This window comes from Hyalella azteca, unplaced genomic scaffold (assembly GCF_000764305.2).
Source record: "Hyalella azteca isolate HAZT.00-mixed unplaced genomic scaffold, Hazt_2.0.2 contig9432, whole genome shotgun sequence".
Lineage (NCBI taxonomy): Eukaryota > Metazoa > Arthropoda > Malacostraca > Amphipoda > Hyalellidae > Hyalella > Hyalella azteca.
The window spans coordinates 61,100-74,710 of record NW_025939504.1 but is presented as its reverse complement, the minus strand read 5'-3'; the positions used below and the strand labels follow the sequence as shown (position 1 = coordinate 74,710).

At 36.7% G+C, this 13,611-nt stretch overlaps 2 protein-coding genes across 2 annotated transcripts in view; one reads left to right on the top strand and one right to left on the bottom strand.

The window, feature by feature from the left end:
* LOC108675237 (ropporin-1-like protein) overlaps positions 1–1,221 on the top strand; it is a gene marked incomplete in the record, with an annotated part of 5,729 nt that extends 4,508 nt beyond the window's left edge. Inside the window, 1 exon segment of the mRNA XM_018163235.2 lies at positions 790–1,221. Coding sequence (XP_018018724.1) covers positions 790–927 — 138 coding nt within the window.
* A 350-nt stretch (positions 1,222–1,571) lies between these two features.
* On the bottom strand, positions 1,572–10,587 carry LOC108675249 (arginine and glutamate-rich protein 1). The gene is made up of 5 exons (XM_018163246.2): positions 10,184–10,587; positions 8,671–8,787; positions 8,089–8,314; positions 5,516–5,599; positions 1,572–5,097 (listed from the first exon to the last, which is right to left on the bottom strand). The coding sequence occupies exons 1-5, from the start codon at positions 10,327–10,329 to the stop codon at positions 4,942–4,944; spliced, it is 729 nt and encodes a 242-aa protein (XP_018018735.1). The 5' UTR covers positions 10,330–10,587; the 3' UTR covers positions 1,572–4,941.
* Positions 10,588–13,611: the final 3,024 nt, after the last annotated feature.

Below are 13,611 nucleotides of genomic sequence, written 5' to 3'. Positions count from 1 at the left end.
TGATGGTGGCCATATGGGGCATGATGGTGGCCATATGGGGCATGATGGTGGCAATATGGGGCATGATGGTGGCCATATGGGGCATGATGGTGGCCATGTGGGGCATGATGGTGGCCATATGGGGCATGATGGTGGCCATGTGGGGCATGATGGTGGCCATGTGGGGCATGATGGTGGCCATATGGGCATGATGCTGGCCATGTGGGGCATGATGGTGGCCATGTGGGGCATGATAGCGGCCATTATAGCGATATGAGCCCTTTGCATGAGTCAGCTACTCGTCTTGTCTTAGTATTGATATCAAATTATATTAGTGGGACCGAAACAAGATTTATTATTATGTTCAAATTTAATTCATTATCACTCAAACTCGCCTGCTAATGTTATAGAAGTCCGGCGCGCGTTTTTTGATTGACGATCTTACTTTGTCTCTCAATATTTTTCGTAATATCTTATTATTATCACTACCTACCATTAATGAGGCATTAATCACTCCATACTGCCAAGGCAAAAGATATTTTGACCGGGATGTGACTGGCATGGTCGTTATTAAAACGAGCTAAACAAAAATAACTGAGAACGGCCCGTGACCGTACAGGACATGTAATGCACCTGACAGCATACGGCCCGTGACGGGCATATACCAGTCAGTGTGGTGCGAAGCAAGCTAAGGCAGATATTTGTTCGCAATACCGCGCTCACGTCAGTATATTTGTTCGCAATATCACGCTCACGTCAGTATATTTGTTCGCAATACCGCGTCAGTATGACCACTATTTGGTACCACAGGACGCGGACTTGGACCAGTCGCGTGTGGTTGCCGTCCACCAGGACGGACAGGACTTCCTGACGGAGGTCGCGGAGCATCAAGGGGGCTACCTCGTACCCAGTGACCTCACCCGCCCCTCCTGCCCTCCTCTGCAGTGACCTCACCCGCCCCTCATGCCCTCCTCTGCAGTGACCTCACCCGCCCCTCATGCCCTCCTCTGCAGTAACCTCACCCGCCCCTCATGCCCTCCTCTGCAGTGACCTCACCCGCCCCTCATGCCCTCCTCTGCAGTAACCTCACCCGCCCCTCTCTGGGGTGACCGGGTACTCGCGCTACCCTCCGGAGTGGCCTGTCCCTCCTCCGCATAGACAAGCAAGCAACTCGCACGGCAGTGGCCGCCAAGAAGCAACACACAAATTGCAACTCGCACAACATGAAATAAATAACGGTACAGGGTTGCAGGTTTTGGTTATTTTCCTTCCAGTGTACAACACTTCATAGCTTCAAGTCCGATTTATATACAGCTTGGCTTCACTAGTACTCAGTTTGCTATATTGAGCAATTGAAGTTTTTAGCGCGACTCGAATTAAAATGAGCTCGGAAATTGTTAGAAAATATTAACAATTAATATTTCTCACATTACTTGGAAAAGATGGAATTGTATTCTTTTTTATCTTATTTCTTAATCTAACTCAAGCGTCCAAACTTTACAAAAATGTATAATCAATTAAAAAAGTTTCCGCGTCACCAAAATTTCAGCAAACTGTCGTCATGGTATTTTATTAAGGAAATTTGAGAGTCATTACGGTTGATATTTTAATTACTATTACAGAGGAGGTTACTCCAAAAGTTAACAAATATGGGAGGTTACAGAACAGAAACAAATGTGGTACAAGGTTACATGTATGACACAACTCGTCCAATTTGCATGTCTAAATAGAACACGAGTCACAAATGTAAGACGCTGTTCTGTAGCTTACTTGCAATATAACTCGTCTAACGTGAACCAACCTTCAAGAAAGAAGTTTACAGAATACGTGCAAATGTTCACGTTACTTAACTGATCACGTGCAGCTAATTAACCTGTAGTAAACTTGGTCACCTGCAGCTAATTAACCTGTAGTAAACTTGGTCACCTGCAGCTAATTAACCTGCAGCAAACTTGGTCACCTGCAGCTAATTAACCTGTAGTAAACTTGGTCACCTGCAGCTAATTAACCTGTAGTAAACTTGCTTCGAGTAGCACAGCAACATTCGTACTTATTCTCCCGGGTTGCCTACGGAGCGCTTATTTACATCACATGATTGCAGTTCTCTCCATGTTATTTCAAATATCCTTCATGTTATTTCCTAACTTGAATTCACGCAACGATTATTGTTTGAAAAATGAATAGAAGCTCTGGATCAAGTCATAGAAACATGAATAACTGTAATACGTTTACACAACAGCAAAGAAGTCAAAATAATATTTCTGTACATTGGAAAAAAATCATTGGTAATCAATCCACTTACAGACTGAATTCGCATATGACATAATATTTCACGTTATATGACATAACTTTATGTGTTACAAAAATATTATGATCACTGACACTAGGTCTCCAATGGAGTTCAATTCATACAAAAAAAAAACACGAATGACTCGAATGTTAATTCAAATATGATTGACCATACATAGACGTGAACAGTTGATGCAATCTAATATAATTCGCTTAACACGCCACTGATGTGAAACCCTCTGTACTGCTTCAGGTTAGCTACGTACAAATAACGTTGTCCGATGAGTACGGTACAATGCTGTTCTTACGAGTAATATTATAGTGATGACGTAAAATAAGATTACGAGTAATATAAACAGTAATGGCATAAAATAAGATTATACCAGCAGGTCGTATGTGAATTACATGTTTTTTTTTCTCCTATCAATAGGAATATTGGAGGCAAAGAATGTCATGACCACAATTGGCTTAAACGAAAAAGACGTAAGGAACGTCTAGACCAGACATTAGGATAACAAGGTAATGATAAAATGATACGACAAAATATGTACAAATGATATGAGGAACATGTTACGCATGGAAATTTACACCACTATTGAAATTTCATTGATAGTATTTCAGTGCCTTATTGCAGTACTATTGCTGCCATCTCAAGCAAATTCGTTATTCTTCCAACAATCAGAAAAACTTCCCTTTGTCTAAACTCACACTTGGCACAGTTTCTTTATATAACACAAGCAAGCCATATTCATTTTCTTTTAGAGCAAGAACAAAATATTTTTTATTCGTTCAGTAGCAGACTGAAACCTTCAAGATCTCTTGAAATTTTGCTTCTAGTTTTTTTTTTATTGCATTTGACAGGGCAGTTCATACAATACAAGATATTAAAGAGGTCATCATGATAAATAATGCTACTCAGAATAAATAAAGTCATATAAATGAAGTTTCCATAAATGAATCCATCGCCAGTGAGTGCGATTTTTAGCCGTTGCTGTGCAACAGCAAATGAATTTTCCTCACAAAATGTGCCTTGAGTTCATACAACATAACCTATACATTTTATTCATACCTGACAGGGATTGATCTTGACAACGAGTCAACGATAGATAGCTAAATAATACAAAATGGAAATCTTACACAAAATTTCTTATGAATAATTGCTAATATTCATCCAGGAAAATACAACACGTTTTTCCCTCTTTACGTTATCTTAGGCACGCAACTGTTGAAGCTGCACTTTATTTGCTATCATTCCTCGCTTCCAATAACAACAAACAAGAAATAACTCGAGCAGCACCAGAAAATAACGCTACTTTTTCACCTACTTAGTTTTCTTTCTTCCTGAATCATTAGTCACTGAAACAATCAAACAATCAAAAAAGATTACAAAGCAAAGAAATTGATATCTTCACATACATCTATTTAATTTTACAGGTCAAGTATACCTACATGTAAGTTCACGAGACTTGTTCTAGTACTTTTTTCCGAGAAGATTACAAAAAAAATAATAAAATCAAAACCAGGACAAATCTATGTTTCTTAAGGATAATGGTAAGTCCAGTATATAATAGAAAACGTCCATGATAAAATGTTGCGTAAAATAATGTTATTCAGAATCAGGCAAGTTGCCATTGGAGGTAGAATAGAATAATTTAGACAACTCGTTAAGAATTTTAGTATTAAGGTGGACACACGTGCACAAAATCAACAGCTCTAGTTAAGCTGACTAAATAAGAATTCCTTGTATTTATCGGTCAGTATTTATTACCCTCTTCACCTCAATACAGGATATTCTTAAAAGTTTGTTGCTTAAACATTTGCATGGTGCTTATTGGAGCAAAAAGTAAACCTCCCAATTATGTTACAGTCACTCTGAAGAAATGCGTAAATTTTGACTTCATTAAAACCTTAAAACCAAACTCAGTTTTCTGAAAAATTACTGGTAACACTTAAGCATGAATCTCATGACCACTTAATCAACTAATAGCATCGAGTTGCTTACCACATTTTTGATAATATTCATATACTATAATCATATCAGTTACATTCACTTTCTGTTTTGGTTAAAAAGACACGGATGAATCAAAATCATTAAACTAATGCACCTTGCTGGTTGAATTTATTCACTTCATACAATGGTTTTTACCGTCTCACTGCGTTAAAAAATTAGAAGAAATTAATATTTACAGTAACTGCTGTCTTGAAGCTACAAAATTATTTTCATTTTCATTTTTTTCTCTAATGCATCAGTCAAATAATCTTTGTTATGACAGAAACTTCATTTCCTTTCCCGGTGCATAGTTGTTCAGACTTTTCTGGTGCAAACAGATCCACATCATCAGCCTTCAAGTGTCAGAATTTAATTGACCAAAGGCTATTCAATTTCTTATTTCTTGTGGCAGGTGCTTCTTGGAACGATGGTTATGACAGAAGATTTTATTGACGATGAAAGTAGTTTCTTTTCCCAATTGTGATTGACAAAATACATCAATAACACTCGTGTTGATGATGAAAGCAGTCACATTTTTCTAACTGCAATTGCTGGAATAGACCACTACACGTGGTACTCAATGCGTTGCTTGATGTTGATTAGAGGTTCTCTTCCGGTAAAGAATTACCTATACATATCTTCTTGGCACAGCTTGGGGCCAGCCAAAAGAAGGAGTTAAAAACTTACGATAGGCTGAAGGATATCTTTGGCCGTGCGTTGTTTTTGCCAAGGATAAGCTTCTGCTCCTCCTTGGTTCGTCGCTCCTGTTCTCGCTTCATCTTGATCCGCTCCTCCTCGATGGCTCGCTGCTCCTCTACCATCTTCAGTTGCTGCTCAGCCTGCCATCATAACAGAGATAAATAAATGAATTTAATATTTGTACATATGAACAAGTTGCACTTGCACTCAAGTGAACAATTTTGGTACCTAGTCTCTGTCTTTGCAGACGCATCCTAAAAAAGCAAGCAAAACTTTCATAGAGCGAACATAAAAATTAAACTATTTTTGATCTTGCTATTTCCTGCAAGCAGTGACTGTGGAGTACTCTATTACAGCACAGTACACCATCACTACTCTACTTGCATCTGTATTAGCCTGTCGTTGAATAGGACTATGCTCAAGATCACCAATGATGGTTGCCTCTTAAATAATAATCAATAATGCCTCTTAAATAATAATCAATAATTCCTCTTAGATAATAATCAATAATGCCTCTGATAATAATAATGCCTCTAAAATAATCCTAGGTTTACTCACAAATTTGGCCTGCGCTTCTTCAATCTTGCGCTGGTTCTCCTCCATAATTCGCTCGAGCTCAGCCCTCTGTAAAGCCTCGGCCTCCTAGAAAACAAAGTCTCCGTCATATGTGAGTTGAGGCGCTGTCAAGCATGGGCCAGATCCTCTTCTTGAACATTAATTAAATCATTTCATTCACTTTGAATGCATAATGAATGAAAATGTAACTTTTGAATCTAAAAATTGATTTCAAGTTGAGGTAAAAATAATGCTTGGAGATAATTAAAAGGAATTTTTTTTTATCAAGTTCAATAAAGGTCAAAAGTACTCAGAAATGAAAATTTTAATTTTCTTCGATAAATGTAATGACAAGATGAGGAGACTTAGCTGGCCAGTAACAAGCATTATGACTACATAGAAAAAATTGGAAGCAAAGTAAATGAAATAATAAAGTAAAACCTTCACTGAAGAGAAACCTGATAACAACACCGATTGCTAGATTGAAGGAGCAAAGTAACTTAATAGAGGGAGAATTTCTGAGCACTATCAATGCATAGTAAATGTGATAATGTAATTGCAGTAAAAAATTTAGATGAAGGTGACATGTTGCTGCAATTTTTCCTGATACTAAACTGAACCTTGTACGTTTCCTTTAATCTGGGATGAGATGTGATAAATCTTGCTTAAAGTCCATTCATGTTCTCAGCAGCAAACGACTTGGGTGTTTAACACAGAACTTGTGGGTACACAAGTCAGAAATCACAGCTTCCATGACAGGTCTAAGTAGTGTAATATATTTAAGATGATCGCAACAATAAATGTCCCATGATTGCAATAAATGTCTAAATGTCCAAGGAACCTAAAAATGTAACACGTGGGGCACATCAGAATAAATTGGACTGCATACAAGGAGGCAGTGCATAAATAATTTCCACCATCAAGGTGAACTAATGACGCAGAATTGAACTGCCAACAGAAGTGCAAGAAACAATACCTGTCATATAGTTACCAGAGCTGTAGGGAAGTGAAGAGGATCCGAAGACCTGGCAGGAGCAGCTGCTGCCCGTCAATTAACCTCAATTGTACTGGCAAATGCCTCGTACAGTAGGCATTATAATGCCATGTACAATGACATTCTAAATGCACTAAACCCATATACATAAATAACAGGAGTTCACCAACTTATACGCACAAAACCCATAGCAACCAAGGTAACAACATAATGTTACCTCAGTTGCCTCGGAAATCTTCAAGACATGTTGGTGATGATGAGATGCTGATTGTGGGATGACATCATCAGACTAGGATCATTTTTACCATGTTGCAGTGAGTGCACAGGCAGCATTTTAGATAGACTTGTCATATCTAAACTTATGGTAAGTTTTAAAGTCATCATGTTATCTCCATCATAAAAATATATGCAAATGACCTCCCACATGTAACACAGGAGTAAAACGAGGTACATAAATGATTGAGAAAATTTGAGAATATTATGGTCACAGCCTGGGCTAAGTTGGCAGGTTTATGTGTCTCATCACTAGCAATGATATTTATATGCCATTTCAGAGTGATCAATCACAGCACTCAATTAAGAAGTTTGTTGTTGAGTCATAACCAAGTTGCCTGGATGAATGTTGCAAGAATACTCAGTGATTTATAATTTTTTTTTGTTCCAAATAAACATCTCTTTGAGTTCAATTTATGATATATACAAGTCCCTTGACTATATATTTTTTTAATTTTGTTACATTTAATTACAATGCATTATTTTAAACATTTCAGCTTCAAGTCAAATTAGCAGGTAAATTTAGTGGCTTCAACAAAAAGGCTGTAAAGAAAGTCTTGTCATTATGTAACTAAAAAAAAAGGGAATTCCCAACACTAGTAATCTGATGTTTCTCATACAAAATTGCTTCTTTATAAGAGTAGGTAATTGGAAGTAATCAACATTAGATCAGGGTTGTAAAATGAGCTGATATTAGTGTAATGCTTTCATTGCAGTTATTAACATATTTCCAATGAACAAATTCTAGTTAACAAGCTGGCAACACAATGAAAAAGGGTTACCCTGAATAACAAGGTTTTGAAGTTGCATTTTAGGCAGAATAAGTGATTTTAAAGAATGACCAATATCTTTTAAGAAGAGAGCAATTGGAAATGAAAGCATTCATTACTTTAGCATTGATGACAGCTTTGTAGATCTGAATCAGGCATGCAAATAATTTAGAGTGTCAATTAACATTATATGTAAAATTTCAATTTATGAGTATAACATTTAAGTTATGAGTATAGTGAAGTAAATTAATGTTTAACTAAATCCTTCAGATGCAAATTATTCAATTACATTACAGTGTGACATTGTTTCAGGTCCTTGTGTTTAATCCTATAAAGCACTTAATTGTAAGAGATATATTAAAGCATGACAGTTGAAGAAAATAAAATAACTGGTAGTAGATGCTGGAAGTTACTGCTACTGAAAAAAAGAAAGAATGAGCAATGATAATGTTTTTCAAATGGAGAATTTCAACAAAGACTTGTAAGGGGACTGGCTTGCATCTAGACCCATTGAACTCCCTCATCTCCACAGAACTTGCCTCTCTTTTATGTTGCTCTTCCTCTTGCTCTTTTCTCTTTTTCTCAAGTTCTTGAAGCATTTGCTCTTCCATCAAATGCTTGGCTTCTTCCACCCGACGTAAAACTTCTGCTTCAATTTCATCCTTGCGGCGTTCTAGCTCCTCCTCAACTCGCTTTGCCACAAGTTCTTCTACTCGGCGAGCTGCAAGCTCTTCCACCTGCTTCATCTCTGCCTCTCTCTGACGTCTGTTCAAAAGTAAATCAACTTGTTGCCTTTCCAGTTTTCTCAAAATAAATCATTTTGATAGCAAAGTTTTCTCAGAATAAATCATTTTAATAGCAAATTAGCTATTGATACAATGTTCTGCATTTTACAATTTACAAGTGAATTTTGGATCATCAGTACTAAAGATCATAATAGAAATTTCAAATAAAAATTCAAATATAATATGCTAAAATAATATGGTAATGAAAATTATAAATGACTGTAACTGTGGTAAATAAATTTTTAATATATTATCATGAGGACACATTAACTCAACAGAGCCAGCTTGATTATGGCACCATTGATATGATATATATGCAGGAAGGTATTAACTTACCTAATTCGTTCAAGCTCAGCAAGCCTGTCAACTTCATCAATCTTTTTCTCCCTTGACTTGATTTCTTCATCACTACTTGATGATGATGAGTCAGACTTGAAAATTTTGCGACTAGAGCTGAAAACATGAGAATATTGAAAATATTATAAACAATGAACTTTCATATTTCATATCAAAAGTAATATTAATTCATTAAAAAATAAATTATGAAAAAAATTAAAATATTATAAACAATGAACTTTCATATTTCATTTCAAGAGTAATAATAATTTTTTACACCAATCTAAATATTATGGTGACTTGCTTAGCTTAAATAAGTCACTTCAATACACATATCTCCAGACCAGTCAGTCAAGACCAATGTGCATTAGCTGGCAAATTATTTGAAAAATTGCAAGTATGAAGGATTGTTTCACAGATGACGGTTAAAATTGTTAGATGACAATGTGCCATTTAGTCTCATTTTTCACTAAAGAAATTAGACAAGGGCCATAGGGCATAGGGTCAGGTGAAAGTGTCTGAGTGCATAGGCATTTTTGTCTCATCCATGGGTGGTATCTCTCCAATTCTACAGTTTGTTTCCTGACTTCCAGCATAATGGCATACTACATGTGTTTGGCTTGGGAAATAAACTTACTTCTCAAAAATGGCTTTTTAAGGCTTGGATAAGGAATTCACAGCTCAAAAAATTGGACTTAGACATCTTAGGACTTAGACATTTTTATGTGCTCCAAACATCAAGAAAATGGTACATTTTAGCTTAAAATTTTTTAAATTGCATGTGGAATAATCTTTTTACCACCTATATATGGAAAACTCTTTCCAATACCTATATTAAGACAGAATTAACTGGGATCTGGGAAAGGGCCAAAATTCAAGCGCACATCCTGAAAAATGAGCGGACACATTGACCAAGCATTACCAAGTCCGAGTGCAACATAGTGGAAAACCAGAGCTTTTTTAGAATCAGTTCATTTTTAATTTCCTCATTTACTCAAGATTTAAACCAATTTCTTAAGTATGATAATGCTGGTATGAGTGGTATCCAGGATACTTTACTGGTCTACTTATAGGACTCAAAAATGAACTTGAGGGAGATTCTAAAAAACTCTCTGCTTTGCCACTATGAATTTAACAATATACAATTTTTCCTAATTTCTACCAGATATTTTTGTCAAATGCAGGCCATAGGATCTGGAATGGAATATATTAACATTGCAACTTGCAGGCTATAAAAAGAGCTTTTCTGCCATTTTTGAAGCTGCAAGGTTCCATTAACATCAATTAGCTTTAGTTCCTATCTAATTCTTAACAAAAGTGCACAATTGGGTTTGGGCCCACGCCCCACAGACATAGATATTTACTTCTAGGCTCATTCACATTTTCTAGGAGACTAGGAGAATAGGAGGCTTTTGCCGGGCTGCTGGCTTTTCTTACTCAGCTTATTATCAAGCACAAAACTTCATCTGTTCATCATGATCATACTACTAGACTTAGAGGTACGGTCTCTTACCTAGGCTTAGAAATACGGTCTCTCTCTTTAGATTTGTCTCTGCTGGCTCGATGTCGCTTTCTGTCCCGATCACGTGAACGAGACCGACGTTTGTGTGATCGTTTGCTCTTGTGTCTTTTTGGGGAACGACTTCTAGATCGTCCCATTGTAGAGATTTTGTCAAAAACTAAGTAAGTGATGTTTGAAAGATAATGAAGTTTCAGTTGGAGAATTTCAGCTAAGTCAGTACTAATTGACACATCTAACGGTCCATTTGGCGAAAAAACTGTCAAATCAAGTGGCTTAGCACAAGAAGATGTGAAGCCAGCAGGTGCCGACGACTAACACCACCAACACGAAACTTATCAATGGCAAACAAGGATTTATAAATGTTTATGCGAAGGATTCAGGCGCGTTCTGCTTCTTTTCAGTCATCAACAAGAAGTAAGTAATGTTTTGTTGAAATGATTCGGCAATAGAAAATCATAAATTGAATCGAAAATCATGAATCGTAGTCTGATCAATCAACGGTGAAAGCTCATCAATGCTGGAATATTTAATGGTGCATTTAAATCCATAATATATATCTCTTTCAAATAACTTGCTATATGTATATGTATGCTAATTTTAACAAAACTAATGATGAAGCTTGTCATGTGTCATTACAATTTCTCAGAAAAACTTATAATATAGGTTTGAAAACTTTAGCTAACAGAACCTGAAACATAAAAAAATCAATAACAATTTAGGGATAAAACATGAGCCGAGCCATTACATGTCAGAGAATTAACTTTTTTGTCAATTGGAATTGTTGAGGTCAACGATGAACCGATCTATAATCTGTTCTTCTATTGCGCTGACCTCGCCGTGATTCAATGATATAAATAGAGTCGCTGATATTTATGAGTGTCAATATCAATTTGTCATTTCATTTAGATTTGAAAACCTATCAATACTCATTTTACATTTATAGCTCGTAACTCGTATGATTTTAATTGCTAAACCTAGATGCAAACATTTACAACGCTATTCTACGATACTACATGTATTGTGGATACGCGCTTAAATATCAGCTTCTATTTATCATTCCGTACATGGCCTTGTTTGCTCAACGAACGCAATGTTATAGCCGCAAGTCAACCTAATAAATCTTGAATAAATAACTTTCGAATACAATTAAATATTATAGTACCAAAATATCAAAAGAAGTAATGGGGATGAAAAAAAAAACTTCAAAGTTTGAATTCTATACTTTTTCAGATCCGTTGAATTGGATATGCTGGTTCCTGACGCACTTCATTTTTTGCGACAAATCTTTGAATCCTACAAAATTCATTCGGACGCAATCAAAACATTTTAATTTGATCTCTCGATAGTAGAGATACGCCCTTTGCACTTGCTAAGCGTGCAGAGATTTTTATCTATTAGTATATTTTGGCGAAAGTTTTTCCTTCAAACAGGTTTCATTGACGACCAGAGAATTCGTTTTATTGACAATTTTCTTATAAGTTTTTTCAATAGATCGAACAACATTTTTCGTTGGCACTGGTAAATCGAAAATTTGAATTACCTGAGATTTTTTTATATCTCGATATTAAAGATCGAAACAATTTTGATAATATCCGAAGTAAATAATGATATCAGAACTGGTAGCATATATACGGGCCTTCGCATGAAGATAGGGCAGGTATAAGAGAATGTCTTTAGTTTGCTTCTCCCCAGTTTGGCTGGCCTTCCTATATGACTTGCAGGTAATCGATTGGGGTTACACACTGAATTTGCACTTGATGCATCCAGAAATTACACGAATAAATATGTCATTGAATATTTTACAAACGTTAACAGGATCACAACTCCAAGTGTTTGGGTTTGAGCCTGCCTCAGGTGGTTACTTGCGCATCTGAACGAAAGGCCGCCAAAGTAAAAATTCATGGTAAACAGTGCATGCGCTGAGGAAAATGAGTAAGGTTTTGTCCAAATATCAATCCACGTTATGTCCTAGTGTGGGTCATCCTGGCCCAGTTTGTTCCGACAGAAGGGTGCATCAATGTTATCTATATAGTCTATTGGGGGTGGGGGGAGAAAGTGCGACGCTATTATAACAGTTTAAACATTGTTTATTCTGAGGTGATACAAACTGCCATTACACCTACACACTCGACCGCCATTATGCTTCTTCAGTTCAGTGAATAACTGAACACTAGATTTTTATGATTTAATAAATCTCGTAACTTGTTTAATTGAAGCTCATTTTCTGACAATTTCAACTTATTTTTTCGTGTGGTTTTATCTATCTTAGGTTTTGCCAGAGTGCTTAGGATTATCAAGATTGGAACGAAACCTTTGTTTAGTTGTGAAAATTCTGATTGAAATCATCAGGATTTCCGGGTTATTAAGGACTCGAATATTCAATCAGCAGGTTTCGGGTTTGGCCCGCCACTAGCAGTTACAATTTTACGACGCCTAAAATTAACAATAGGCATGTATGAACATCTTCAAAAACAGACTAGACGAAGCTATGCAGGAGCATATGTTCAGTCTTAAAATGCCCAGCAAATTACGGACCAGGCAATAAGACTAGACGAAGCTATGCAGGAGCATATGTTCAGTCTTAAAATGCCTAGCAAATTACGGAGCAGGCAATAAGTCCAGCAGTTATCTCAATCAATCGTCAGTTATGGAAAGATCGGGTTCCAAAGGTTCCCTTGTGAATCAAGTCACGAAAAGTTCAAGAATCGGCAACAGGCCATGGGCCTATTTCTTCAACGCCGACACTTCTATTCTATTCTATTCTATGTGCATCTTGGAAAATAGACAAGCATTTTTTATGTCAACTTGTAAATCATGATAGTTAGACATGGAAATTTCTCTGCCAACTTGCAAATCTTGATGGCTAGACTGTTCTGTTCTGTCTGTTTCTTCTGTTCTGAACTCTGATGTTTTGTGCACTTAGTTTTGCAGAACAATAAGTAAAGGATCTTGATTTGAATGAAGATGAGACTAGCAGCTCGGATGAAGGTCTAAGAGATTTGTATGCAAACTTTCTGGCTGTTGTGAGACCAACTTTGTCTGCTGTTACCCCAGATGATTGTGTTTTCTGCTCAATGCTTGATTGTGTTGCTCCTCTAATCAATGCCTGATAATGTTACTCCGCTGCTCAATGCCTGATTATGTTACTCCGCTGTTCAATGCCTGATTATGTTACTCCGCTGCTCAATGCCTGATTGTGTTACTCCTCTGCTCAATGCCTGATAATGTTACTCCTCTGCTCAATGCCTGATTATGTTACTCCGCTGCTCAATGCCTGATTATGTTACTCCTCTGCTCAATGCCTGATTATGTTATTCCGCTGCTCAATGCCTGATTGTGTTACTCCTCTGCTCAATGCCTGATAATGTTACTCCGCTGCTCAATGCCTGATAATGTTACTCCTCTGCTCAATGCCTGAT